The sequence below is a fragment of the Ogataea haglerorum genome, assembly GCF_019207285.1.
Source record: "Ogataea haglerorum isolate 81-453-3 chromosome Unknown 81-453-3_NODE_8_length_489951_cov_95.815404, whole genome shotgun sequence".
Lineage (NCBI taxonomy): Eukaryota > Fungi > Ascomycota > Pichiomycetes > Pichiales > Pichiaceae > Ogataea > Ogataea haglerorum.
Window position 1 is genome coordinate 286,833 of NW_025065158.1, and position 25,902 is coordinate 312,734.

At 49.8% G+C, this 25,902-nt stretch overlaps 16 protein-coding genes across 16 annotated transcripts; 8 read left to right on the forward strand and 8 right to left on the reverse strand.

Moving 5' to 3' along the window:
- Positions 1-125: 125 nt before the first annotated feature.
- On the forward strand, positions 126-2,379 carry KL911_003171 (uncharacterized protein; the record flags this gene model as incomplete). The annotated part of the gene is made up of 2 exons (XM_043198322.1): positions 126-693; positions 986-2,379. 2 exons carry the CDS (start codon positions 126-128, stop codon positions 2,377-2,379), a joined length of 1,962 nt encoding a protein of 653 aa, XP_043054122.1.
- Positions 2,380-2,401: 22 nt separating this feature from the next.
- On the reverse strand, positions 2,402-3,490 carry KL911_003172 (uncharacterized protein; the record flags this gene model as incomplete). The annotated part of the gene is made up of 1 exon (XM_043198323.1): positions 2,402-3,490. One exon carries the CDS (start codon positions 3,488-3,490, stop codon positions 2,402-2,404), a length of 1,089 nt encoding a protein of 362 aa, XP_043054123.1.
- Positions 3,491-3,631: 141 nt separating this feature from the next.
- KL911_003173 (uncharacterized protein) lies at positions 3,632-3,856 on the forward strand (the record flags this gene model as incomplete). The annotated part of the gene is made up of 1 exon (XM_043198324.1): positions 3,632-3,856. The coding sequence occupies one exon, from the start codon at positions 3,632-3,634 to the stop codon at positions 3,854-3,856; it is 225 nt and encodes a 74-aa protein (XP_043054124.1).
- A 27-nt stretch (positions 3,857-3,883) lies between these two features.
- On the reverse strand, positions 3,884-5,044 carry KL911_003174 (uncharacterized protein; the record flags this gene model as incomplete). Its single annotated transcript, XM_043198325.1, has 1 exon — positions 3,884-5,044. One exon carries the CDS (start codon positions 5,042-5,044, stop codon positions 3,884-3,886), a length of 1,161 nt encoding a protein of 386 aa, XP_043054125.1.
- Positions 5,045-5,152: 108 nt separating this feature from the next.
- On the forward strand, positions 5,153-7,060 carry KL911_003175 (uncharacterized protein; the record flags this gene model as incomplete). Its single annotated transcript, XM_043198326.1, has 1 exon — positions 5,153-7,060. The coding sequence occupies one exon, from the start codon at positions 5,153-5,155 to the stop codon at positions 7,058-7,060; it is 1,908 nt and encodes a 635-aa protein (XP_043054126.1).
- Positions 7,061-7,102: 42 nt separating this feature from the next.
- KL911_003176 (uncharacterized protein) lies at positions 7,103-8,084 on the forward strand (the record flags this gene model as incomplete). Its single annotated transcript, XM_043198327.1, has 2 exons — positions 7,103-7,992; positions 8,063-8,084. The coding sequence occupies 2 exons, from the start codon at positions 7,103-7,105 to the stop codon at positions 8,082-8,084; spliced, it is 912 nt and encodes a 303-aa protein (XP_043054127.1).
- Positions 8,085-8,301: 217 nt separating this feature from the next.
- On the reverse strand, positions 8,302-11,598 carry KL911_003177 (uncharacterized protein; the record flags this gene model as incomplete). The annotated part of the gene is made up of 1 exon (XM_043198328.1): positions 8,302-11,598. One exon carries the CDS (start codon positions 11,596-11,598, stop codon positions 8,302-8,304), a length of 3,297 nt encoding a protein of 1,098 aa, XP_043054128.1.
- A 325-nt stretch (positions 11,599-11,923) lies between these two features.
- Positions 11,924-12,559, forward strand: KL911_003178 (uncharacterized protein; the record flags this gene model as incomplete). The annotated part of the gene is made up of 1 exon (XM_043198329.1): positions 11,924-12,559. The coding sequence occupies one exon, from the start codon at positions 11,924-11,926 to the stop codon at positions 12,557-12,559; it is 636 nt and encodes a 211-aa protein (XP_043054129.1).
- A 5-nt stretch (positions 12,560-12,564) lies between these two features.
- KL911_003179 (uncharacterized protein) lies at positions 12,565-14,220 on the reverse strand (the record flags this gene model as incomplete). The annotated part of the gene is made up of 1 exon (XM_043198330.1): positions 12,565-14,220. One exon carries the CDS (start codon positions 14,218-14,220, stop codon positions 12,565-12,567), a length of 1,656 nt encoding a protein of 551 aa, XP_043054130.1.
- Positions 14,221-14,339: 119 nt separating this feature from the next.
- Positions 14,340-15,374, forward strand: KL911_003180 (uncharacterized protein; the record flags this gene model as incomplete). The annotated part of the gene is made up of 1 exon (XM_043198332.1): positions 14,340-15,374. One exon carries the CDS (start codon positions 14,340-14,342, stop codon positions 15,372-15,374), a length of 1,035 nt encoding a protein of 344 aa, XP_043054131.1.
- A 13-nt stretch (positions 15,375-15,387) lies between these two features.
- On the reverse strand, positions 15,388-17,193 carry KL911_003181 (uncharacterized protein; the record flags this gene model as incomplete). The annotated part of the gene is made up of 1 exon (XM_043198333.1): positions 15,388-17,193. One exon carries the CDS (start codon positions 17,191-17,193, stop codon positions 15,388-15,390), a length of 1,806 nt encoding a protein of 601 aa, XP_043054132.1.
- Positions 17,194-17,459: 266 nt separating this feature from the next.
- KL911_003182 (uncharacterized protein) lies at positions 17,460-19,052 on the reverse strand (the record flags this gene model as incomplete). Its single annotated transcript, XM_043198334.1, has 1 exon — positions 17,460-19,052. The coding sequence occupies one exon, from the start codon at positions 19,050-19,052 to the stop codon at positions 17,460-17,462; it is 1,593 nt and encodes a 530-aa protein (XP_043054133.1).
- A 468-nt stretch (positions 19,053-19,520) lies between these two features.
- KL911_003183 (uncharacterized protein) lies at positions 19,521-20,141 on the forward strand (the record flags this gene model as incomplete). The annotated part of the gene is made up of 2 exons (XM_043198335.1): positions 19,521-19,554; positions 19,642-20,141. The coding sequence occupies 2 exons, from the start codon at positions 19,521-19,523 to the stop codon at positions 20,139-20,141; spliced, it is 534 nt and encodes a 177-aa protein (XP_043054134.1).
- Positions 20,142-20,292: 151 nt separating this feature from the next.
- On the forward strand, positions 20,293-22,134 carry KL911_003184 (uncharacterized protein; the record flags this gene model as incomplete). Its single annotated transcript, XM_043198336.1, has 1 exon — positions 20,293-22,134. One exon carries the CDS (start codon positions 20,293-20,295, stop codon positions 22,132-22,134), a length of 1,842 nt encoding a protein of 613 aa, XP_043054135.1.
- Positions 22,135-22,187: 53 nt separating this feature from the next.
- Positions 22,188-23,420, reverse strand: KL911_003185 (uncharacterized protein; the record flags this gene model as incomplete). The annotated part of the gene is made up of 1 exon (XM_043198337.1): positions 22,188-23,420. One exon carries the CDS (start codon positions 23,418-23,420, stop codon positions 22,188-22,190), a length of 1,233 nt encoding a protein of 410 aa, XP_043054136.1.
- Positions 23,421-23,883: 463 nt separating this feature from the next.
- Positions 23,884-25,827, reverse strand: KL911_003186 (uncharacterized protein; the record flags this gene model as incomplete). Its single annotated transcript, XM_043198338.1, has 1 exon — positions 23,884-25,827. One exon carries the CDS (start codon positions 25,825-25,827, stop codon positions 23,884-23,886), a length of 1,944 nt encoding a protein of 647 aa, XP_043054137.1.
- Between the last annotated feature and the right edge of the window lie 75 nt (positions 25,828-25,902).

Genomic DNA, 25,902 nt, shown 5'->3' on the forward strand with positions numbered 1-25,902 from the left:
ATAAGCAACCTGTATCTAACCATTTTCTGACACTAGCCTGCTATGTTGGAAAAATTTATTCTTTTCCAAATTTCGATGTCTAGTTTTATGGACAAATCCCGTAATTGATCTATTTCCCTAGTCCAATGTCTCAGAACGTCATCAAGCGGAAGATCGTCATTGTGGGAGACGGTGCTTGCGGTAAGACATCGCTATTGTACGTCTTTACCCTCGGGGAATTCCCAACAGAGTATCACCCAACGGTGTTTGAAAATTACGCAACAGATTGCAGAGTGGATGGAAAACCAGTACGCTTGGCCTTGTGGGATACTGCAGGCCAGGAGGAATATGAGCGGCTTCGACCATTGTCATATTCCAAAGCCCACATCATTCTGATTGGATTTGCGTTGAACGCTCCCGACTCTCTAGATAACGCAGGCATGAAATGGGCTCAGGAAGTGAAAACTTACTGTCCGAACGCACCTCTCATACTGGTCGGGCTGAAAAAGGACCTCAGGCCCGAAGATGATGGCACAGACGAATACTATGACCAGAAATACGTCCGAAAAGAAAAGGCCGAACAGGTGGCTCGTCTCATCGGCGCCCGAAAATATGTCGAGTGTTCCTCGTTGACAGGGGAGGCTGTGGATGACGTTTTCGAGATTGCCACCCGTGCCAGTCTCTTGCTCAAAGAGTCTTCAGCCTCGGGCTGCTGTACCATCACCTAATTTGTTCGGAATCTCCGACGTTTCGCTCCTTATACGCCAAACAAAATTCGCTCGTTTACCGTCATGTTGCGCCCATGACCCTTTTACCCCAGGCCTTTTCCCATTTCACCTGATATCCTCAGTCCTGTCCTTGCCTTCTAATAGCCGGCCACCTGGTACCTAAGTATCAGGTCTAAGGTGTAGTTCGGGGCTTTAAATAGTTCACGTCTAATAACTATTATTTTCAACCTTTATGGCATTCATTTTCGGTTCCGTCAAAAGACACCTTTCGTCAGTAGCCCTGCCCACGGTCTATGCACTGTCGAGTTACCCCGCAAGATCGGCCATAGCCGTTGTCCGCATCACCGGCCCGTCCTCGGCATCGATATATCGAGCTTTAACTGCCAGAGAGCAGCTCAAACCACGAATAGCCACCCTCGCCAAGCTCTACCACCCTAAAACCGGAGTCATTCTAGATGAGGCCATAGCTCTGTATTTTAAAGGCCCAAACTCGTATACCGGGGAAGATATGCTCGAGCTTCATCTCCATGGTGGTACCGCAGTGATCAAGTGCGTAATGGAAAGCCTGGAACTTTTGCACACTCCTGCAAACCCTATAAGGCCAGCGGAGCCTGGTGATTTCTCTAGAAAAGCGTTCCAGAATGGCAAAATAGATCTTACACAGGCCGAGGGCATCAATGATCTGATCCACGCAGAAACTGAACGACAGAGAGTTTTGTCTCTGACCTCCATGAAGGGAGAAACCAAAGAACTGTTCCACCACTGGCGAGAGCAAATTTTGAATACATACGCCCTCATCACGACATTAATAGATTTTGGTGAAGAGCATGACATTGAAGAAATCGGCCAATTGTTCGAGCGAGCAGAGTCGGATATCAAAAAACTGGAAACGGACGTGAGAGGGTACCTAGAAAGAGTCCAGCGATCACAGTCACTAATGGAAGGGTTTAAGATAACGCTTTCAGGCCCGCCCAATGCTGGAAAATCGTCTCTTTTGAATATTATCGCTAATGAAGACAGGGCCATTGTGAGCGAGGTAGAAGGCACAACAAGAGACTCGATCGAAGTTCCCTTAGACATCAATGGGTACAAAGTCGTGATTGGGGATACGGCGGGAATTAGAGACGCTGAAAACCAAATTGAACGAGAAGGGATCAGAAGAGCGAAGATGAAGACCTCAGAAGCAGATTTAAACTTGGTTCTTCTCCCGTGCACCCTTCGTGAGTTGGGAGAGGAAATGAAGGACCACATTCGCTCATGTGATAAAGAGAAACTGGTGATAATTCTGAACAAAAGTGATCTGGTCACCCCTGACCAGGTCAGAAGCTTGGTAGTGCAATTGGAAAAAGAGTTCGAGCCTAAGGAAATAAAAGTCATTAGTTGTCGCAACAAAGATGGTATACAGGATCTTTTGAATGCGATAACTCAAACTCTTGATAGTTGGACCCAAGATGAGCCAATATTTGTGTCTAGCAGAGTTCAAAACATTATTCAGCACGATCTGCTATTTGGTTTTGAGGAATTTTACATGCATTCTAAAACCAACGACGTGGTCCTTGCTGCTGAGGCGCTCAAGATTAGTATGGATGGTATTGGAAAGATCACAGGAGAGGCCATCGGAGTGGAAGAGATTTTGGGATCGGTATTTGAAAATTTCTGCATTGGTAAATAGTTCACGTTACTAGCATTATTACTCATTTCCGCAACGATTGTGCCAGATCATTGAGTTTGGTGGTGACCTTGGATGTGTCGATGCTAATCCTAGTAGGTGGGGGTTTTTGCTCTGTTTGAGGTGATGGCACTGCGGCCTGGTCTTTTGGATTTTGTTCCTGGTAGTAACCAGGGACTTCTGTTCTGTCTGCTGGGGCGCCAGGCAGATCTGGTACTTTCCAGAATCCCCCAACTCCATTGAATAAGTCGTTCACACCAAATCTGCGGGGCAAGTATGCTCTTCCAAGATTTTCAGCAATCAGCGGGAAAGGGAAGTACAGGGAGTAGAAAAGTACGCCGTACAAAATTCCCACGCACATTCCTGCCACCACGTCTCGAACAAAATGTCTGTTGTCAGAAACTCTGGAAAATCCAACAGTGCACGAGATGATAATAGGATACATCAAGGAGATGATGTTTTTGCCGGAGAGACCCCTCCCGTCGAACAGATTTAGTTTACCTGCGGTGAACAGAAACTGGACAGTGGATGTCGTGGTGATTGTCGATGCATGGCCGCTTGGAAAGCTTCTCAATCCCTCAAAAATAAGTCTGTGTGACGGGTTCGCGCAGATCCCGATAGTGCTCAGCGAGCCCGGCTGCTGCGAAGCAAACGTGAAGGGAACACATCTCGTGAGAAAGTCGGGACGAGGAAGCGCAGAAACGTTTTTCAGAATAACCACAGTAAACAACTGAAACGCAGATGCGCCTAGCATTGCGAGCAGTGCGCAGTGGATATCCCACGCCTTGCGAGAAGGTGGAAGTTTGGTGACCACAGAGCCTGCTAGAACCACCGCCAAAATCGGCACCATAATGGCCATGACCACAAGCAGCCATATCGGGGCTAAGGTCTTTGCCTCCTGAACGTACGTGTGCATGATTGATGTGTCTCGGACATCAAAATCGCTTGTCCGCGGCGTTCCAAGCACTCCGTAAAATATGCCCCCCAAGAGAATAACGATGTAGAATGCCCAGTCCAGAACGTACGATATAAAGGTAGGAAGCGAGACATCGTGGCCATTGATGACCATGAATGTTTCCTCAAACTCAAATTCTGCTCCTTGCGAGAAGAACATTGGGTATATTAAGAAGAAGGGTATTTTAGCTTATAACATTATCCCGCTCAGATGTATCCTTAAAATGGTCCCCTTTCTGTCACCTAGATTCCCGTGCCAAAAATAATTCGTAATGAGGGGAAAATAGTAATATTATTCATTATGCTATCGAATCTCGCTGGATGGGCACTTTTCGGGGCTTTTGCAAGGGCATATCAGCAAGCTCTGCGGAATATGAGCTTCACTTACGCACCAATGGGATATGTTTATTCGACGGGAGCGTGGGTTGGATTTGGGTACCTATTTGAGAAGTGGGTCAGGAACAACGACGAGATCATAGAGGAACGATTGAAGAAACTGAAGGAACAGAGACAAAAGACGGCGTGAGCTGCATCGCAGCAAAACGTTACCTATTTATTTACTTATTTGAGATTCTGGTTCATCCTCATTCCCCAAATCAATATAGCCCAGGTCCTCATAGTCCTCTTGCAGATTGTTCAGCTCTGCCTGCAAGTCATCTACCTCAGCCGCCGCCTCCTGCTCCTCGTCGCCGCTCGAGCTGCCGTCGCTGCTGCTCTCGTCACTCTGATAGTTCTCGTCCTCTTCTTCGTCATCATCGACCTTGCCGACTATCTGGCTGCCTCCGGGCACAAGCTTGGCGGCCTCTGCGAGCGCTCCAGGGTTATCGGTATTGTTCTTGAGCTGTCTCTGGGCCTTAAGCTCGTCGGTCATCGATCTGTCTCTGAGCTCTTTGCTCTTGACGTACTGGTCGATCTTCTCGAACTCTTTCTGGTCGATCATGGAGAACTCGTGGCGCTCCGAATTTGGCAGCAGCGTCAATGTCACGTTGAACGTCAGGCGCGTGATGGAGGTGTATGTGATGGACTCGATGTTGGTGGAGTCGAATATGAGGATTGGTTTCTTGAAGCCGAATATCACATGGTTGGGCAGAAAATACAAGTAGCCCTCTTTAGACCCTTTGTACGCGTCCACAAAGAAACATTCCGGGCCAAAGCCTTTCACGAGATCAAACCCGAACGTTCGGAACTGCTGCTGTAGAAAGTCTGTCAGGTCGATCTTGTCCAGCAACGGGCCGAACTGTTCACTCAACTCGTCGTTGTTGAACTGGATCAGGATCGGGTCGTTCTTGTACATTTGGCCCTTGTTGGCGCCGTAGGTGATGAGTAGGGTCTTGTACTGTTTTTTCTCGGGCACGTCCAAAACAACAGCAAACTGAATATTAGTTTCCGACAGATCTGTGATCAGCAACTCAGGCTTCGACTCGAGGCTTTTGGTGAGCGCCAAGAACACCTTGCGCTCTCCAGGGAAACAGCCAAACACAATGTTGAGCTTCTTGCGGATCGGCGACTGCACAGACAGCTCGGGAATCTGCAATACGATGTGCGAGCCCGCCAGAGTCGTAGGCAGGACGTCCACGTCGAAGTCCAGCTTGCGGCGCTTTGTCCCGCCCATATGCTCTATGATCGCTCGGAAGATGTCCTCCGCCGGCGGATACGCGTTTACCACGTCCTGGATCTGAATTCTCAGCTCTGCAGGCAGAAAATCAAACGACATGGCGAAGAGAACTTTTTCTTTTGGTCGCGTCGCGTCGAAAATAGATAAATAGCACGGGACCATACTGAAATTTCTCTGTTGAGAAAAAATTGTCCCCTTTTTTCCTCCATGTCGGTCGCTCTTCCGCTGTATGAAGACGAAGAGTGTAGCGATTACCTGTCTCCATCTCCAAGGCAGGTTCTGAGGATCTCCATCAATCTCAAAACCCTTATTGACAAGGTCATACCCATTCCCCTGAAAGAGGAACAGATCCTTGGGTTGGATTCCATTGTTCTGACAGACAAGCTGATCGACGCGGTGTTGGGCGCCGCAGGCGGCGAAGGCCCTTCCCGCAGACGATATCAGGCCTGTCTTGTGTTCTGTCTACTTAAAGTCAGCGAATGGTATTACTCTCTTACCATCAAGGAGCTCTCTGACGATACCCTGTACGCAACTAGGATGCTGGCAGCACAGAAAATCGCGGCTACGCTGATCGAGCGTGAGCAGGACGAGAAGTACCTATTTATCTCCATGCTCTGTAACCGGTACTCCATCAACCTCCACGACGTGGACTCTGCACCTGAGAACGCTTTGGAGCTGGCTGTCGACACGCATGCCACCATCATCATCTCGTCGGGGGGCTACCAGAGATGTTTGAAATGGATTTGGAGAGGCTGGATCGTCCAGTCGTCTACGGACTCCTCCAATTACGTGCTGTTCAAGGGAACAGGAAACACAAGCTTCTTCAAGCACTTTGACCCTGACAGAATTAAAACCCCACTGTACCAGAACATTTTAGAAATCACGTTTTCGGTGCTGTATTTGGCCCTCTTCACCTTTCTTGTCAACACAGATACCAACTCGTCCCGTTTGGGGGCTGTCGAAGTGGTGTTCTATCTGTTCACCATTGGATTTGCGTTGGACGAGCTGGTCAAGTTCTATCATGTTGGCTACTACTACATGCAATTTTCCAACGTGTTCAACGATGTGCTGTATGCGATTGTGATTGCGTCGGCTTCTACGCGATTCATTGCGTTGGCTGCCCATTCGCCAGAAAAACGTGACCAGTTCAACGTCATCTCCTACAGACTTTTGTCGCTGGCTGCTCCGTTCATGTGGTCTCGGCTACTCTTATTTCTTGACGTGTTACAGTTTTGCGGAACCATGATAGTGGTGGTCAAGAAAATGATCAGAGAGTCGTTTATCTTTTTCTTCCTGCTGGCCCTCATCACCGTGGGCTTCTTACAGGCGTTTGTCGGTTTGGACCAGGCAGATGGAAAGAGGGAACTCACGTCATTTTTGACCACCACGATGGTTCAGACGGTTCTGGGCGGTCCGAACTTCGACACCATTGAGCGCTTTGCATACCCGTACGGAGCCATTCTGTACTACGCCTACACCTTCATTGTGGTTTTGGTCTTGCTCAATATCTTAATTGCTCTGTACTCGCAGGCATATGGAGATGTTGTTGGAAATGCTACAGAAGAGTACCTTGCACAATATTCCGCCAAGATTCTCAGATACGTGCGCGCTCCAGACGACAAGACTTTTTGTCCGCCTTTGAACCTTGTAGAGACGGTGTTCCTGCAGTTGCCGTTCAGCTGGTGGCTGGACAGAAAACTGTACCTTTACCTATGCGACAAGGTGATGGTGGTGCTCTACCTTCCTGTGTTGCTGTTCATTGCTAGCTACGAGGTCCAAGCTGCCAAAAGAGTTGAGTACAATAGAAATAGAAAGGTTGCCGACGACAACAACGAGGAAGACACTCCTTGGGATCTCACCGACGGCTTTGACCACAACGATGAGAACGGAGATGGCATTCGTGCTTCGATCCAGACTCAGAGGAGGGCCGAACTGGAGGACCCTGGGTTCGCGAAGAACTTCAAAGTTTGGGAAGCTACTCTAGACCAGCTTGTTCCTCCCATTGAGCCTAGTAAGGACGCCGGAGTTTCATGGGAGAACTACGAGATTTACCGTAAATTGGACGAATTGACTCAGGCTGTCATAGCGTTGGAGAAAAAATTGGACTCTAAATAGAAAACTATTTATTATAAATTTTTAATTCCGTATTCTTAATATATGGACCCAGAATACAAGGCCCTGACCTCTGTTTTCTCGGCGCACAAAGGCTACAAATCATGGGCCGTGAAGCAGGTGGTAGCCCCGAAGAAGCTGAAATACAAGAGCTTGACCAGAGACGAACAGGCGCTCTTCCCATGGATGGATCAGCACATCGACTATTTGGAGCACTCTGTTGATTTGAATGCGCAGATTCTGGAGCAGATTGCCATGACTGTGGCTCCAATGTGGGGCGCAGAGCCAGACCCAGGCGTGTGGGCAGAGTGCTCATCCCAGGACTTGGACAAAGTGCGCAGCATACTAGTCCAGTTCGCGCGAGAGTGGTCTGCAGATTGCGCTGAGGAGCGAGCTACATCTTTTGGACGCATTTTGCAGGAGTGCGAGAACTTGTTTCCAGATGTCATCAACAGACAGAACGTCGAGGTTCTTGTGCCAGGCTCAGGATTGGGCAGACTGGTTGTGGAATTTGTGCGAAGAGGATTCCGCACCCAGGGAAACGAGTTTTCGTACCACATGCTCACCAATTCCAGTTTCATAGTCAACCACTCGTTTTGCGAAAACAACTACGTCATCTGTCCCTACCTGCATAAAAGCTCCAACGTCAGTAAACGAACAGACCAGATCCGCCAAGTATACATTCCTGATTTTAATCCGGGGGACATTTCCTTTATCAATAAAGAATATCCTGAAATACCGGTTGCCGACTTGATGTCGATGGTTGCAGGCTCATTTGTAGACCTTTATGGCCCGCCTGACATGCCGCGGATCAGCGACGTGTACACGAACGATCCTCAGGCTGCTGAGTTTCGCCAGCAGAATGCCAAGAAGTTCCAAGTGGTTGCAACATGTTTTTTCCTCGACACTGCATCGAACATTGTCGAATACTTGCGGTCCGTGCACCATTGTCTGGCGGATGGCGGCTATTGGGTTAACTTTGGACCTCTCCTGTGGCATCACGAGGACGATGAGACCGTCACCATGAACACACAGAAAAACGAGAACAGCGACTGGGAGCAAGTCGCAACGCCAATGAGAGGATTGGAGTTATCGCGCGATGACCTGATCGAGCTTGTGCAGAAATTCGGATTCGAGTTCGTAAAGAGAGAATCCGGTATTGAGACAACATATGGCAGCGACCCGCGCTCGCTAGGCGGGTTCAAATACAGATGCGAATTCTGGGTAGCAAGGAAGAGACAGAGCTAGTTCTGTGCAATTCCTTTCTGCATGTGGCTTTTCCACGAGACCAAGTTGATAATCTCTGTCGAGGACGGCCTTGGAATGTCCGCCTTTTTAGATCTCGCAAACACGTCTTTGGTGAGCTTCATCACCGTACTGGAGATAAGCCGTAGCGAGCCTCCTTCCTCTTGGTAGTGCTTGAATAAAAGTCTTGCAAGCTGTGCTTGCGACTCTCCTGCTTGGTCCAGAAGCTTTTCGAGCTTTTCGCGCTTGATGGGCAAGCCTGCCGCAGTGAGAAAAGTCTGCAACCGTATGGGCCGAAGTTTTGTTGCTGCTTCCTCATGCGACAGCTTGGTAGAGAGCATAACAGAGAGCTTTGAGCGTTCCTCAGAAACCAGCTTCGTTCTCAGGTACTTGATGAGAGTGGAAAACTGTAGACTCTCAATCACTGCAACGTCGATCTTGTCTTCGCCAGAGGCTGAAAAATTCAGCGACTGGTTAAGTATCTGGTTCCAGAAACCCTGGTGTTCCTTAATCAATTTCCCGTCGCCTAGACTTCTGCCCACGACTCCAAAGGTCAAACAAGAATTCTCGCTCGCTGGTTGGTTCAAAGACTTTATGAACTGTTTCACTATCTCTGGATATTTGCTGCTATTTTTTTCAAATTCCCGTATCCATTCGGCCACAATGTCGTCTATCTTTGCGTCCAAGTCCAACGGCTCGTGATCACCGCTCATGATTGTCACATGAACTCCGACGGTGTCCTTGAGTGTCCGAAGCCCAGCAAAAGCAACGTACCCCAGCTGGTATTGAGTTCTGATTTTTGCTGTGAGGAACGTCGAGTAGATGTACGCCACGAACCTCGCTAGCGATCTGTCCCTTATATTTTTGCGTGCTCCAAGCTGAATGTAATACACCAAAGCGTTAGTTTCGTCCGGTGAAAAGCCATGGATCCGGAAATTGCAACCTGGTGGCAGAGACAGCGTCTGTAGCTGCTTGTACCGAGGTGAGGCGAACTCCGCCACAAGCATCCTCAGAGTGTCTACCGTGCACTGGTAATCCGACCTTGAAACGTCGCCGTGCAGTAGTGCTGTCAACTGGCAGCTTTCAAAGGTGGCTTTGACTGTTGCGGCTACTGTCTCAATGTCCAGCTCCTCAAGGGTTTTAAGCCGATCTTCCAGTGGCCACGTTCCCGGCTCAAGAACGGAAAGAAGACCTAGAGACGCCAGCTCGTGAGACCGCAGCGTGCGCAGGTTCTCATACTTCATTTTGATCCTGATGCGGGACTGGCGGAATATGGAAGGCGTCACTAGCGACAGGAAGTTGTCGTTCAACTCTCGCAGCTTGTTAGTGAGTATCTCCAGGATATTGTAGATCCCCACTGTGGAACCCGAGACATGAATCACCAAACCGCAGGTCCCCTTCATGGAATGAAGAAGATCGTAGGCGTACCACAGCTCCAGAGCAGGATAAAGCGTTTCACGGAGCAGTTCCTTGACTACGTCACAAAAGATCTCCAGCGACAAAGTCGACCGCACGCTCGGTTCAATAGTGGCACTGGTAATTTCGCAACTAAGATAGGCTTTTCCACGGTACTTGTCACGGTCTTGTTTCAACCAGAGCTGGGTTTGTTTGGATGAAAGGACTAGCTCCGGTGGCGTCGTTTCCTCCTTGCTTGCATAGATGAAGTTGCGGCTTGATTCCAGAGTAGATTGCAAGAGCTCATACAGACCGGTCTGGTTGTCAATCTGGCCAACTACGAACTGATTTGGCCGCGGCAGTCGCACCTGAAAGTCCGATTCACAGTATGTTATCGGCAAGATTCTGTAATGGAAGCCATAGTATGGATCAACCCCGTACTCTTGCTTTCCAAATTGTGCAAGAACATTTCCCGGGGCTACCAGGGTAGCCAAAATATTTTCCTTGCACACTGTCGAGCGAACTTGGGCACAGAACTGTTCTGATTTTGCCTTCCACCACGTCTGTGCTTCCAAAGACTCCTCATACGACCCGTCATAACCAGAGTCGCTAAAACCCCAACAAGGAGCATTTTTCAGTAGCCACTCGGAGTAGGCACGCTGGTCGTCAAGTAGCATCTGGCTGAGGCTCCGGCATTGCGAGGAAGCAGACACTTCTGTGTCGTGGTGCAGAAAATTATATAGCTCAATGGAGTTGAACTGCGACAGCAGCTTGGCTATCCTCTTAACGCGCTTTGGATCGGGTGAGAAAACCTCCTGGGTGTACCGGATGAGATACTCAAATATTCTCTCGTAGCCTCTTGTGCCGGCCATGGTCAGATTCAATTCGAGCTGTAATAGGCGGTCCTTGAATGTGATTAGCGGACATGCGGAATATGAGCTTTTAATCAGACCTGCTTTGAACAGCTCTGAATTGAATGAGACCTCGTTTTCGCTGCCCATCACGTAGCTCCACGCATGTGCGAAGATAAGCTGGTCCTTGCCGTCTGCTGTAAATGGGAAGCATATCCTCAGAGTAGGTGTGGTGTTTGCGCTTTCGATCAAAACCATTCTCCCCAAATCTGTAAAAACTGGCGACCGGTAGACAGGAGCCCAGCAGGTTTTGAGCACATTGCTCGTTTCTGTCCTCTGGGATATCATGCACTGCGAAAAGTTTGCAATCGCCAACTTCTTGAGAGCATTGAGTGATTGGGGGCCCATGAGAACGAGGCCAGCCTTCCAGGCCTGGTAATTCTGCTCGTAAAAGCGGGCAAGCTCATCGTGCAAATTGGTCTTCCGGCCCCTGAAAAGGGTGTCGAAGTTGCCTGTGCTAAAACGATGGAACGGATGTCCCGGGCTGGCCAGCAGCCGCAGAGCATGATGGGCCATCTTCCCAACCACAGAACAATTTTTTGTGTGCTCACTGTCGATGGCCATAATCTCTCGTCTTGCGTAGCCTTTGTTGAATGTCGGATTTCTAAAGCAGGAGGAAAACACACTGATCACTTCCTCATACACACAAAGATCTGGCGTCCCGTTGCTGTTGAACGCTGGCACCTCAAAGTAAAAGGACGTTCTCTCTCCCACCGTCGCAGCGTTCCATCTGCCACCACTGCAGTACACAAGCTTCTTGCACAAGTCCGTCTCAGGATATTCTTTAGAGCTCACGCAAACCATGTGTTCGCAAAAATGGGCCAATCCGATAGTGTCGTCCCGATTCGAATGATGGCCAACGGCCACGGAAAGACCGCACGCCGCGGCTTCCTGAGTTGGGTCCGAGATCAACAGGACATTGATCCCGTTGGGGAGCACAAATTGGAGGTGATTGCGGTGTCTGGCGCCAAGTGGAATATACAAAGACATTACCCCCACCAGAGCGCTCCGGCCGCCTTTAAATGGTGTTGATCCCCAACAGCACCACTGCCCCCTTTTTTGTTTGAGACCGGTTTTTTCTCACTAAGTTTCCTTTTTGGAATTTTTAATGCACAGCCTGCTAAGCGGCCAAGCAACCAGCAACATAGCCAATGGGCAAACCGCAAGCTGGACCCACGTAGCACAGTAGATTTACAGCAGCGATAGGATCTGCGTCAAAGCGTGCCAGAGAAGCATGCCCCCACCGTCAACTTATTCCCTGCTTCGCCACCCTTGCCACTAATCTTTTTCTCTTTTTATACCACATTTTATTCTCATGTCCAAACAAACGTCTGTCAAACTTGTGCTGCTGGGCGAGGCAGCCGTTGGAAAATCCTCGCTGGTGTTGCGGTTCGTGTCGAACGACTTCCAGGAAAACAAAGAGCCCACGATCGGCGCCGCATTCCTCACCCAGCGGTGCACTATCGGAACAAAAACCATCAAGTTCGAGATTTGGGATACCGCTGGCCAGGAGAGATTTGCCAATCTGGCCCCGTTATACTACAGAAACGCGCAAGCAGCACTGGTTGTGTACGACGTTACAAAGCCAGCAAGCTTCATCAAAGCCAGGCACTGGGTTAAAGAACTGCATGAACAGGCCTCAAAGAATATCGTGATTGCTCTCGTCGGCAACAAGTACGACCTGGTGGTGGACCCAGAGACCGGCGAGGAGATCGAGGGCCGCAGAAGCGTCTCCGTCGAAGAGGGCAAGGCCCTAGCTGACGAAGAGGGGTTACTGTTTTTTGAGACTAGTGCCAAATCCGCTTTCAATGTCAACGAGGTGTTCACAGCAATTGGAAAACAGATCCCGGAAGAGACGTCAAAACCCCAGGATGAGCCCTCTTCAGTCGGAAGAATAGACCTTAACGCCCCTGTCGACGAGTCCGGAGGGACCGGCAACTGCGCTTGCTGATCTACTTACAACTTCGCCTTCATCGTCAATCCCCCCTTGGTGGCCTCCTGGTTGATCTCCAAAGCACTGTTCGACGAATACTTCTCGTGTTTGTCTCCTTCTCCAAAGAAGACCACGCTCACAGTCAAGTCGTCTCTGTACCGCCTGCTCAACGGAGAAGGAATGCTGACCAGCATGTTCACCTCCTCTTTCGAACCCCCGTTACTTAATGCGTTTCTAATCAGATGTGTGGCCACGTTTTCATCTTCTAGTAAAAATCCAACCTCGTTGGACTTCCGTTTCGTCTGTAGTCTCTGCTTGCTCTTCGAGCTCTGGTCGGTCACGTCTTCGACCAGAGGCAACTTGTCTTTCGAGCTCGGCCACAGCGTGTCCATGAACGACTTCTTGGGCTTCACCATCCTCTTTTTCTCCATCCACCGCACCACGAGTCCCACGATCTCCTCGTTGGTCAGCATCTCGTACAGTCCGTCGGAAGCCATCACCAAAAAATCGTGTTTGGACGGCGAAACCTCGTGCGTCGTTATAACCGGCTCGGCAGTCACATATGGAGGCGTCTTGAGGTTGGCAGGCAGCTGCCTGCCAAAGAACTGGTTGGCCACTCTGGTCTGGATATCCTTAGCCCATTTGTATCTGGCGTCGCCAAACGCTCTAGTCGGCTCCAACGATCCCAGAACGCGGCCATTTCTCACCACGTTCGGCTCGTTCGGATGTTCACTGAGCAGCTTGGCCACTTCTGTCGGGTTGGAGCCTGTTTGATCAGTCGAGAGTGCCCGCACAGTCCACTTGTTTTCGTGGTCGTCCAGAGATCCCAATAGGGCTCGCGAGTCGCCCGTAACGGCCACCTTGAGGTTACGCGAATGGGTGTCGTAGAAGGACATCAGGGCACACGAGCCGGAGAGAGCAGGCATCAGGAGCTCGGCGGCTCCGGCTTTGTTAGAAGGGTTTTCAAGCAATTTTTGCACGTTTTTGTTCACGATCTCGTCGTCTAGCTTGAGAAAGCCCTGTTTGATGGCCCTGTCGATTGTTTCGCTCGACGGGATCAGCCTGAGGTTCTTGTCGCTGACTTTGTAAGCCTGGTCCAACTCGTTGACCACGTAGTCGAGAAGGCTGTCACGAAGTTTGGCCGACGTATTCCAGCCCGCATGACCATCGAAGATTGACCAGAAGTGCCAATCTGTCTCGACCCGCGCGTTGTTGTTTTCCCTGTCCTGGACGGGAACCTGGACGAGCTTCTCGCTACGGTCGTCCTCAATTGGGTTGTTGCTAGGTAATTGACAGATATCATACCGGATCACGCCCTTCCCGCGGTTGACCAGGTACGATTCTTCATATTGTCTCAACCTTCTGCTGACCTCGGCATCACTTAGGAGATAGATGCCCTGCTTGTTTTGCTGGGCCGAGATGCCGCTTAGAGAGCTTGTCGAAGCCGAGAACAGCTGTTTCTGGTCTGCGCTACTGGCTCCCTGGGCCGGCAGAGAGTCAGAGCGCAAATTGTTGTTAGTGAGGGAAACATAGGAGGTGGCCAGTAGGAGGCCGGAAACCAGCGCTAGACGAAACTCTGTTCTCATCTTGGACCCTTTGTGGCAGTTTGTGGCAAATCGGTGGTATCCTCGAGCCAGCGGAATGTTCTTGGAGCAGGATCTGAGTCTTAGAGCCAACATATTAGGAACAAGAGAATTTCTGGATTGCGAAATCAGCGTGGGTGAGCATGTCTGGCTGTGCAAAGATTTAACTCCTTAGGACGATCGAAAAAAAAAGTTTGGAAAAAGTTTGACTAGCCATGCCGCCAAAGAAGGCCCAGAAGGCCCAGAAGGACGCCGAGAAGAAGAAGAACGCCAAGAAGGTGCAGAAGCAGCTGGAAGATAAGACTTTTGGCCTGAAAAACAAGAACAAGTCCAAGAAAGTGCAGCAGTATGTGAACCAGGTCACCGCACAGGCTGCAGACAAGAAGGCCCAGGCCATGGCCAAGCAGCGTGCTGCCGAGAAGAAAGCTGCCGAGGAAGCGAAGAAGGAGGCTGCCAAGCTGCTCCAGGCCTCGATCCCTACGCAAAAAGTGCCTTTTGGAGTGGATCCAAAGTCGATTCTATGTGAATTTTTCAAAGCGGGAGCATGCACAAGAGGCAAGAATTGTAAATTTAGCCACGATCTTGCTGTTGGCCGGAAGGCTGCCAAGAGGGACCTTTACGCGGACGATAAGGACGAGGAAAAGAGAAACGACACAATGGACAACTGGGACGAGGAAAAGCTCAGAAAGGTGATTTTGTCCAAGCATGGAAACCCAAAGACCACCACAGACAAGGTGTGCAAACACTTCATTTCTGCCGTCGAGGACGGCAAGTACGGATGGTTTTGGACGTGTCCGGACTCTGACCCCAAGCAGGGCAAGGAGTGTAAGTATAGACACTCGCTTCCGCCGGGCTTTGTGCTCAAGACCAAAGAGCAGAGACGGCTGGAGAGATTGGCGTTGGAGGCACAGCCCAAGATCACGCTGGAGGATTTCATAGAGACAGAGAGAGACAAGCTGCCACGAGACAAGCTGACGCCAATCACGCCAGCCACGTTTGCAGAATGGAAGAAGAAACACACACAGGAAAGAGAGAAGCAGAGCGAGACGACCAAGAGGGCCCTCACAGGAAGAGAGATCATCATCAAGAAGTTTGCAGATAAGTTTTATCAGGAGGAAGATACAGGCGAGAAGGGCACGGAGATTGACATGTCGCAGTTCCGTGTCGCGCTTGACGAGGTGGACAACGAGAACATCAAGGACTACGGAGATGGAAAGAATGCATTTTTTGAGGAAAATAATGCAAGTTAATTCGGGAGATCGCCTATTTGGCTGTCTTGATGGCGCTAAACGAAGCTTCCATCACGTCCGCGGCGTCCCACCAGAACCGGAAGTCGACCTCTGGCGGATACTCGCTGACAACGTGGTACACGCGCTCTTTCCACAGTTCCTTTTTCCGATCAAAAGCGTACTCGTCCGAGGGGCTTTCTGCCTGCTGCGAGAACGAGAAGTTTTTAGTCGGCGAGTGCGGTGCGTATCGCATAGAGTCCGTCGGGCGACGCGGAATAGGGGGCGGCGACGGCGACTTGTTGTTTGCGAGGCTCGTGTCGCTTCTCATGTAGCTCCGCTTGGGGAGGGGTGGTGCATCCAGAGGTATGTAGTCGGCGGAATGCGAGAGGGTGTTGGAGATTTGAGTCTTGATGAACTCTCGATGGAGTTTTGGAGATCGCAGAGTATCTCTGTAGGATCTCTGATCTTTCGAGGATTCAGTAGATTTTAGCGGTTCTCCTTGCAAAACCTTGGGCTTAGGAGGCGGGATGGGCGAAAACTTCTTCTTTTTAGCATCTGTGTTGGAATTTCGAAGAGCAAGTATGCTTTGCAGTTCCTTGAACACTTTGAGGTCATCGCCGTTCGAAGAAAACGCACCGTTCAAAGCACGAATGTAAACGGCAAGAACCTGGTTTGGAAAAAGGCTCACCAGTTGCGCATAGGCCTCCACGTCCTGCTCTCCGGCGTCCCCGATCAAAATAAATTTTCTATTAGGGAAGTCAGTGAATAGTTTGATGAGCGAGTCTTTCTTCCGTTCTGCGGATGGCATTGTGAAAGATGCTATCAAATTGCCCGAATACTGGCGTAAACTAATGCTGTCGACGGGCAAGCCGATGTAATCCATGAACCCAGACACGACGTTGTATATCTGCCACGGGGAGTTCGACACGTAATGGATGGGGCAGTGGTATTTGAACTTTAGCTGTTGCAGCCAGCCAGCCACGCGCGGGATCTCACATTCACTGAAATCCTTGGCAAACACGTTTCTGAACAATTCTCGTTTATCGCCCAGCACGCCTGTGATTCTGACAGTGTCGTCTATGTCTGTAATGACGCTCACTCCCTTTGATCCGATCACATTCGCCTCTTGAGTCTGTCTAATGTTTGGGTTGTCCACAGACGACACAGAAATGAAAGATGGCTTGTACGAAGATGCCACCGAAATATTGAACGCACCAACGCTGTCAGTGTACAGATTGGCACCCAACAGCGAGTCTGTTTGGTCATCCGAGTATAGCGTAATGTTCAGTGGTGTTTTAGGGATCGTTCTAGCCATGATGCCATGCATGCGCTCGCGGATCGTGTCGTGGGAGGGGGAAGAGTCTGTAGACTGCGACCCAGACGACACCGTCGAGGCAGTGTCGGAGTCAGGGCCTTTAGTGTCGGGATGTGTCAGGGAGTCCTCCAATTCCGTTTCTATCTGGTTGACTGTCGAGGACGAGACGTTGGATTTGGACAAACGGTGCACCAGCGACATCATAAGCTTGTTTTTCCTATTCATCACTCCGGGACAGAAAATGGACCCTGCAACGTCGGTGACGTACTCGCCGTTCATGTAGCGGGTATACGTTCTATAAAGCAATATCTGGGCGTCGTCAGGCACTTGTGCGGCCAAGTTGGCGGCCTCTTCCTCGTCGTGGATAAAATTCTGCTGGATTGCGGTAGTGATGCTCTTGAAATACGGAGACTCCTTGGTGCTTCTGAACGCATTCATTATTCGTCTCTTGCCCATGTTGAGGACTGTGCTGGCCCGTTCGTCTTCACGGGGGCCCGCAGCGAGCGGCTTGCGTGGATTTTCCATCAGCTTCCTATAAAAAGCGGAATCCAAGTCCTTGCGTAGTACGAAGAAAAAGACCTTGTCCTTGCTGGATCGGAGAAATTTATTATTGATGTATCTAGCAAGATTGTACCGGAGAGATCGATGCGGACGATGGACAAGGCCTAGTCTGTGCTTGATGCGTCTGAACAAATTCACGGTGGAAGAGGATCAACAAGCAAAGTTATTTCAGATCCCTCAAACGTAATTTTTATGCGAGCGTCGATCGTCCACAATTCTATTCGTACATATTATATGTGCACCACGTTTTTCAAAGCGTAGCAGACAACTATCGGCATCGTCACCACGAGCGACGTGTATTGGACAATCAGGTACAGCGACAGACAGTTAATCTGTAGCGGGTTCTCGTCCTCCGGGTCCATGTTGCTGGCCGTCAGGTACACCTGGATGGTGGCAGAAGGGAGCGAGAACTCCATGCACGTAACAAACATGGCCATAGGGTCTGTGAGCCAATGGGCGCTTTTCATGCGGTTGACCCAGAGAACGCCGATGATTGGCAGAATGCACAGACGGTAGACCGTGTGGCAAACCACGCATTTCCAGAAGCCCTTGGGGATGTCGTTGATTTGCAGCCGGCCCAAAAGCGACCCGATCAGAAAAATCCCCAGCGGGACACAGGGCATGGAACAGTACTCTGCGTACTGGAGGATGAAAGACAATGGTGGTCTGTGGTCGGGTGCGTTGGGCATGTACACTGTGGTCTGCACAAAAAGCGCCTTTAGCCACGGGATTAATGCAATTATGAGCGAGATAATGAGCACAATGGAGTTTGGCTTTTTCAGGTTCTTGATAAAAAAAATCAAATAATGCAGCTTGTATCGTTTGACCCACGGAGCCTTTGCGGAGTTCTCAATGTCCTTAGAGCTCAAATTGGTCTCTGTGATGATTTTCATGTTCGTCGGCGTGTCCCTGTTGTAGGGTTCGTGGCGCGAATATTCTCTGATGAGTTCCTGGACGTGCGGCTGAGTGAGCACGCTGGAACGGTGCGACGACGCGGCGGAGCGCGCGGACGACGCGTGCGAATTGCACTGGCTCAGTGAATAGTCGTGGTGCGACCGTGCCGAAGGGATGCGCGAGATAGGGTACCGAGCGCTGCGCGAGTTGTGCGACGAGGTATTGGAGAGCAGTGCGTGCGGGTTTAAATTTTCACTCGCGGAAGCAGAGTCGATGCTCGACAGACTGGACCCAGACATCGACGACTTGGGTGAGGGGTGGTCGTGGTCCGCGTCTGTGTCGCGCTCCGGGGGGCTGTCTTCGCGAATTGTGGGCAGCTCGAGGCTCTGCGATTTTTCCTCCGCGTCACGTTGCCTTCGGAAATCCAGTTCCACCAGTTGGAACATCCCGCAGTTGAACTGCACAATTATATACATGGTGAGCCAGATGATCACGTAGGCAGTGCCCTTGTTGATCTCGTCGTCGGTAAAGGTGGTCATGGCCTGCAGATACGAGATCGGGAGGTCGGAAACGTTCTGCATTATCCCTGCAAGCATAGCTCCTCCTATCCAGGACTGATTTTTTTTCTTAGGCACGGGAGTCACCGTCACGATTACCGCTGTGACACCAGCGTTGCAGCAGTACATGACAAAAGCCGACAGGCAAATCACGCCGATCGTCTTGATGTCGGATATTGAGATGTAGGAAACGATTTTGTCGAAGATAAGAGCAGGCATGAACAGAAGCAACACAAGATCGCTAATTGCTCTGGTGGTGGACACGCTCACAAACCCGAGTTTCGTCATAATAAAGCCCGTCAGGATGATCATGTACATCCTGATAATGGGCTTAACCGCCGAGTATATCACTTCAGGAAGTGGCACACCCATAGTTTTTGTGCAGAAAGAAAATAACCACAAATTTTGAGCACCGTTTTTTTTATAGCTAGATAAGCTGGGATATTGATAATCACGCAAGTTTTTTTCTCTCCACCTGTCAAGGCGGCACGTTGCGGGTGGGAGAGGAGAGGGTGTCAAACATCTTTTTTATGTTTGTTGCTGTCGTTTTTAGTTCCAATCCCCTGCTGCTGGTTCCTGCTCTAGCGCATGATTTAGATTTAATAACTTTTTCTCATTCCCTATTTCTATGAGTCCGGCCTTTTCCCAGTTGCAGATAAACTGGTCAGCGAGCAGTTTTGTAGTGCACCTTCCGGGGGACAGTAGCTCCCTTACTGCTGGCATCCGGCTTGTACTTGGCCACCGTTCATCTGTGAACTCTCTGCTCTCCCACCTGGATCCCCACCTGGGCCCCTCTAACTTATGTCTGCGATTCGAGAGAATACACTTATATCTCGAACAATGGTCTGTGCAGATAACAGGATCGCCACAGAGGGTGTCTGAGATGTACGGATTGGTAAGTTCACCTGCTTTCGTTCAACTGTTTTCGCTTCTAACCAGATAATATCCCTTTTTTCAGAAGACCCCCTAATTTTGTGGCCCAAATTCAGCCAGCCGCCAAAAAAGGGGGTTCTGGTGAACAAGCACTACGCTTTTGGTGATATCTTTCGGCTAGATAGAAATTCGGAGCCTCCGCTCACAAAATTGTGCGGAAAGAATGTTGATCTGAGACCGCCAACAAGAATCGGATATCTGCAGGAAAATAAAGTTCTGACCGAGAGAAACACCGTACCTGCTGTTTCTTCTGCAAAACAGAATGTGGCAGTGAAAAAGCAGTACCGCATGACACGCAAGGAGATAGGGTCACTGATTGGGAAGAAAGGGAAGGATATTGAACGGCTCCGGGAACAGACGGCAGCGAAAATCAAAATACACGACGCAGCCGACACTGAGAACGTGGCTTTAGTTACAGGTGTTAACCAGCTGCAACTGCTCGAGATCACGGGCCTCCGAGAAGAAGTGAAGGAGGCCGAGCAGCTGATCCAAAGGAGAATTTGTCAGTGGCGTGCTACCAAAAGTTGAGGCAGTGCTAAAAGAAGACTTACCCACAAAAAGCGTCGTGCGCAAGAGCCAAACCCGTTATTTTTTTCCTGAAAAATTTTTCACTTTGGGAATATTTCAAGGTAAATTTTGGGGGTTTAAAATCTTTTAATTACCTTTACAAATAGACATAATGGCTGACGGCGTTTTCCAAGGTGCTATTGGTATCGATCTTGGTACCACTTACTCCTGTGTTGCTACATACGACTCTGCTGTCGAAATCATCGCTAACGAACAGGGTAACAGAGTTACTCCTTCGTTCGTCGCTTTCACTCCTGAGGAGAGATTGATTGGTGACGCTGCTAAGAACCAGGCTGCTTTGAACCCAAAGAACACTGTTTTCGATGCTAAGAGACTGATCGGTAGAGCTTTCTCTGACGAGTCTGTGCAGAAGGACATCAAGTCGTGGCCATTCAAGGTTATCGATGACAACGGCAACCCAAAGATCGAGGTTGAATACTTGGGTGAGACCAAGACTTTCTCTCCACAGGAGATCTCCTCTATGGTGTTGACCAAGATGAAGGAGATTGCTGAGGCTAAGATCGGCCAAAAGGTCGAGAAGGCCGTCATTACCGTTCCAGCTTACTTCAACGACGCTCAAAGACAAGCCACCAAGGACGCTGGTGCCATTGCTGGCTTGAACGTGTTGAGAATTATCAACGAGCCTACCGCTGCTGCCATTGCTTACGGTCTTGGTGCTGGTAAGTCCGACCAAGAGAAGCACATTCTGATCTTCGACCTTGGTGGAGGAACTTTCGATGTTTCCCTGCTGCACATTGCGGGTGGTGTCTTCACCGTCAAGGCTACAGCCGGTGACACTCACTTGGGTGGTCAAGATTTCGATACCAACCTCCTTGAGCACTTCAAGAAGGAGTTCCAAAAGAAGACTGGTTTGGACATCTCCGGTGACGCCAGAGCTTTGAGAAGACTCAGAACCGCCTGTGAGAGAGCCAAGAGAACTCTTTCCTCCGTCACCCAAACCACTGTCGAGGTTGACTCCTTGTTCGAGGGTGAGGACTTCTCTGCTAACATCACCAGAGCCAGATTCGAGGACATCAACTCTGCTCTGTTCAAGTCCACCTTGACTCCAGTCGAGCAAGTTCTGAAGGATGCCAAGATCTCCAAGTCCCAGGTCAACGAGGTTGTCCTTGTTGGAGGTTCCACCAGAATTCCAAAGGTCCAAAAGCTGTTGTCTGACTTCTTCGACGGTAAGCAGCTCGAAAAGTCCATCAATCCAGATGAGGCCGTTGCCTACGGTGCTGCCGTCCAAGGTGCCATTCTGACCGGGCAATCCACCTCTGACGAGACCAAGGACCTGCTGTTGTTGGATGTCATCCCACTCTCGCTTGGTGTTGCTATGCAGGGTAACGTCTTTGCTCCAGTCGTTCCAAGAAACACCACTGTGCCAACCATTAAGAGAAGAACCTTCACCACTGTTGAGGACCACCAGACTACTGTCCAGTTCCCAGTGTACCAGGGTGAGAGAGTCAACTGTGCCGAAAACACCCTGTTGGGTGAGTTCGACCTCAAGAACATCCCACCGATGCCTGCTGGAGAACCAGTTCTGGAGGCCATTTTCGAGGTCGACGCCAACGGTATCCTGAAGGTCACCGCCGTCGAGAAGTCCACCGGTAGATCTGCCAACATCACCATCTCCAACTCTGTCGGTAGATTGTCCACCTCTGAGATTGAGAAGATGATCAACGACGCTGACAAGTTCAAGAAAGCCGACGAGGAATTCTCCAAGAAGCACGAGCAAAAGCAAAGACTCGAGTCGTACGTCTCTTCCATCGAGGCCACCGTCACCGACCCAGTCCTGTCTGCCAAGATGAAGAAGGGTGCTAAGGACAAAGTTGAGGCTGCTCTGTCCGAGGCTCTGGCTGCCCTTGAGGTCGAGGACTCTTCTGCTGACGACCTGAGAAAGGCTGAGTTGTCCCTGAAGAGAGTCGTCACCAAGGCCATGGCTACTCGTTAAGCGTGAGATAGTTTATTCGCATAATGGAGTGAATTAAGTATCGATTGTTGTGATTACTCTTTTAATATGTAATTTCCAAACTTATCAGTTTCCAGTTCTTCTCCATCCACCAAGGCCTGCACGATTTTTTCGTTGACAGAGTCTGTGTCCGAGCCAGACTCTGAAAACTCTAGCTCCGACCCATACTCCTCCTCGTCCTCCTCTTCTTCCTCTTCGTCCACCTCCGTCCCGTCGTAGTCCCTTCTCATGCTTCCCAAAGCGTCCTCCAACTCCGTCTTCTTCTCGCTCTTGTAGCCAGACGCCTTCACTTGCATGTCCAAATCTCCTATTCTTTGCACGTCTCTGCTGAAAACGGGATACGCGTATCTGAAGCCGTCCCCGTAGCCGTCCGTATCCAGCATCATCGAGTCGTCTTTAGGCGAGTACCCGAATCTGCGCTTGAAAAATCGTCTGATGCACTCCACGTCCCGCTTGAAGTAGAACTCTGCGTCCACGTGGTTGATCGATATACACTGCGGAAAGTCGATCACAAGGAACCCGGGCTCTCTGGCCGGGTCGTAAGAGCCGTCTTCCCTGATCATAATGTTGTACTCGTTGTAGTCGCAGTGAATTAATCCATGGTTGGCTAATTTCACCATAAACTGCATCAGCTGCGAGTACAGCTTTTTGTATTGGAAATGTTCTCGAAGCTGCCGCATCGGGAAGCCCACCACCAGATCCATGACAACACAGTGACGCGAATGGTCTACCGGCCGCGGGATCTCAAACCCGTTCTCATACAGTATCGTCATAAATTCGTACTCTTTTTCTGCTGCCAGCTTCGACAGATGCATCCAGCTCTGAGCTTCCTTATTCCGAAGGTAATCCCGCTTGTTCTTCACTGTGCGGAAAGAGACTCTTCCCAAACGGTGGATCTTCAGTACTCTTTCGTTGCCCTGGCCGTCCTTACCGGCATAAATGTCCGACTCTTTACCAACTCCTATAGTGCTACCTAACTCGACCAAGGTTTTTTTCTGCGCAAACGTCTTGAGCGCCAGATAGTCAAATCCGTTGTATGTCAGCCGGTATCCGTCGTATTTGGCGTTTCGGAGCTTCGAGATGAGGTTCAGTTTCGCCAGATCAGATATCGCTCGGTTAGCGGAGCCCATACCTGTCTTCAGGCTTGCAATTTGGCCTATCAGCTTCGTAGGCACGATCTCGTGACTGCGAGACCCGTTTTCGACGGCCTGGAGTACTCGCCAGTCATCTGCATTGAGATAGCGCATGTGAATAGTGTCCAACTTCATGATACAAACTGAATGAAAAATGCACAAAATTTTTAAAAATGCTAAAAATTAATTCCCGAATGATAACGTGGGATCCGTTGGAATGGATGGCATGAGACTGACGAACACAAAACACGAAGTCTGGTGGATCGAACGGCGGACCACCCAGCCTATCTGGTGTTTTCAGAGGAACAAAAAAAAAACGTCTCCCCTCCCGGGATCGAACCGGGGACCCTGAGATTTCTTGCACAATTACAGTCTCATGCTCTTCCAACTGAGCTAAAGAGAGAACTTGTTGACGGATTACTGTCTTGGGTTGTGACATACAGACAAGCGATAGCATTCATACGCTATATGTCGTGACAGCAGCACAAAAGCAGAGTGTCATACACCGTAGACAGTGGAACTGAGAAATCAGACTAAAAATATTGCACCTTGTCGTAATACATGTTCTCTTATATGGTAGCTCATTCATCATTCTTACTTACAATAGCTTGGTAACCTTTCCGATAGCAATGGTCTGGCCCTGGTCTCTCAGGGTGAATCTGCCCAGCTGTGGATAGTCCTCGTATGTCTCGAGACAAACTGGCATGGCGGTCTCCAGCTCGGCAATGATCTTCATGCCTTGCTTAGCAAATGCAGGAGGCTTCTTGGACTTTCTATTGGTTCCCTTTTGCAAGTGGTGCAGCAGCTTTGTGAATGTAACCTCTTCAATGGCGGTGTGGACGTGCATCACACATGAAAATCCCGATGATAGAATCGACTTGAGCTCGACAATGGCAATTTGCGCCTCGAATCGCGTCACGGTCTTGACTGGGTTAAGCGTGGAAGAAAGCACGTAACCGGCAGACACCTCTTCTTCCTCAACACCCTTCAATTTCATTCTCACCTGCTCTCCGCAAACGGCTGTGTCAACCTCTGCCTCGGTCTCGTTGTAGATGGTCAGCACCTCGACCTGTATCTTGTTTGGCATCATTAACAGCTGTTGCCCCTTCTTGACGTGTCCAGACTCGATCTTACCCTCGACGACCGTACCCAGGTCCTTCATCTTACCGGAGATTGGCAGCATGAACGGATCATTTATCTTTCTAGCAGCAAGAGGCATATTGTCAAGGAACTCCAGCAGAGAAGGCCCGGTGTACCAAGGACACTCTTCCGGCTTGACACGGTCCTTCAACCCTGCACCGGTGTAGCCAGACACAGGCATGAAAACAACGTCATTCTTCTGGTATCCAACACCCTTCAAGTAAGCAGACAGCTTGCTGATGCACTCGTTGTATCTCTCCTCAGACCAGTTGACTGTAGGATCGTCCATCTTGTTGATCACCACAACCAACTTATTGACACCTTGCGTCTTGGCGAGAATAGCGTGCTCTCTGGATTGTCCTCCTCTCTCGAAACCGGCCTCGTATTCTCCCTTACGGGCAGAAATAACCAAAATACCAACATCTGCCTGGGAAGCTCCTCCAATCATCTCAGAAATGTACAGCTTGTGGCCTGGAGCATCCAGAATAGTGTACCTTCTCTTTTCCGTCTCGAAGTAGGACTTTCCAACCTCGATTGTCTTACCGTCGTTTCTCTCCTCCTTATTGGTGTCCATAATCCAGGACAAATACCAACCTTGTCTTCCGGCCTCCTTCGCCTCTCTTTCGTACTTCTCCACTGTCCTCTTGTCAACTGCTCCAGTCAGATATAGAATATTACCTCCCATGGTACTCTTTCCGGCATCCACGTGGCCCATGAAGATGATCGACATGTGGTCTTTTCCGCCAAACATATCCTGCAGAACAGACTCGTCCAGCTGTTGCTCTTGTTCCTTGATGACAGAAGATGGAGCAACAGACTTGTCTGTCTTTTGTGGCTTGGAGACAGTCTTGGTGTCAGACTTGGCGTCGACCTTTGGTCCTGGCTTTGGGGCGGCCTTGACCTCCGCCTTGATCTCCTGCTTGGTATCCTGCTTGGTATCCTGTTTTGGCTCCTGTTTTGGCTCTTGCTTTGTTTCCTTTGGCTCCTCATTTTTAGGCTCTTCCTTCTTCTTACCTGGCGCCTTAACGGTGCTGCTGTTCAAGTTCAGCTTCAGCTTGGTCTTCGGCTTGGTGCTCTTGTTCAGCGACTCCTGTTGCTGTTTCTGGTACTCTTCCAAAGACATCTGGTTGCTTTGTTGTTGCGGCTGAGCACCATATGGGTCGCGGGAATCGTAGCCAAATGGCTGTGGCGGCACGTACTGGCCATATTGCTGGTACTGGCCGTATTGCTGATTGTATTGTTGGTATTGATTAAATTGCTGATATTGTCCAAATTGCTGTCCAAACTGGCCGGGAACAAACGAAGGAGCCGCATTCGGGTTGAATTGCTGGCCCCCCACGTTCAAGTTTTGCATCCCCTGAGACAAGTCGTCCTGGCTGTTTTGCTGGTTAGGGTTCGACATTAAGCTATAATAAATTAAGGATGGATTTGGAAAATTTTTTTTTGCTCCACTACTTTCTGTCAATTTGCAAATGGG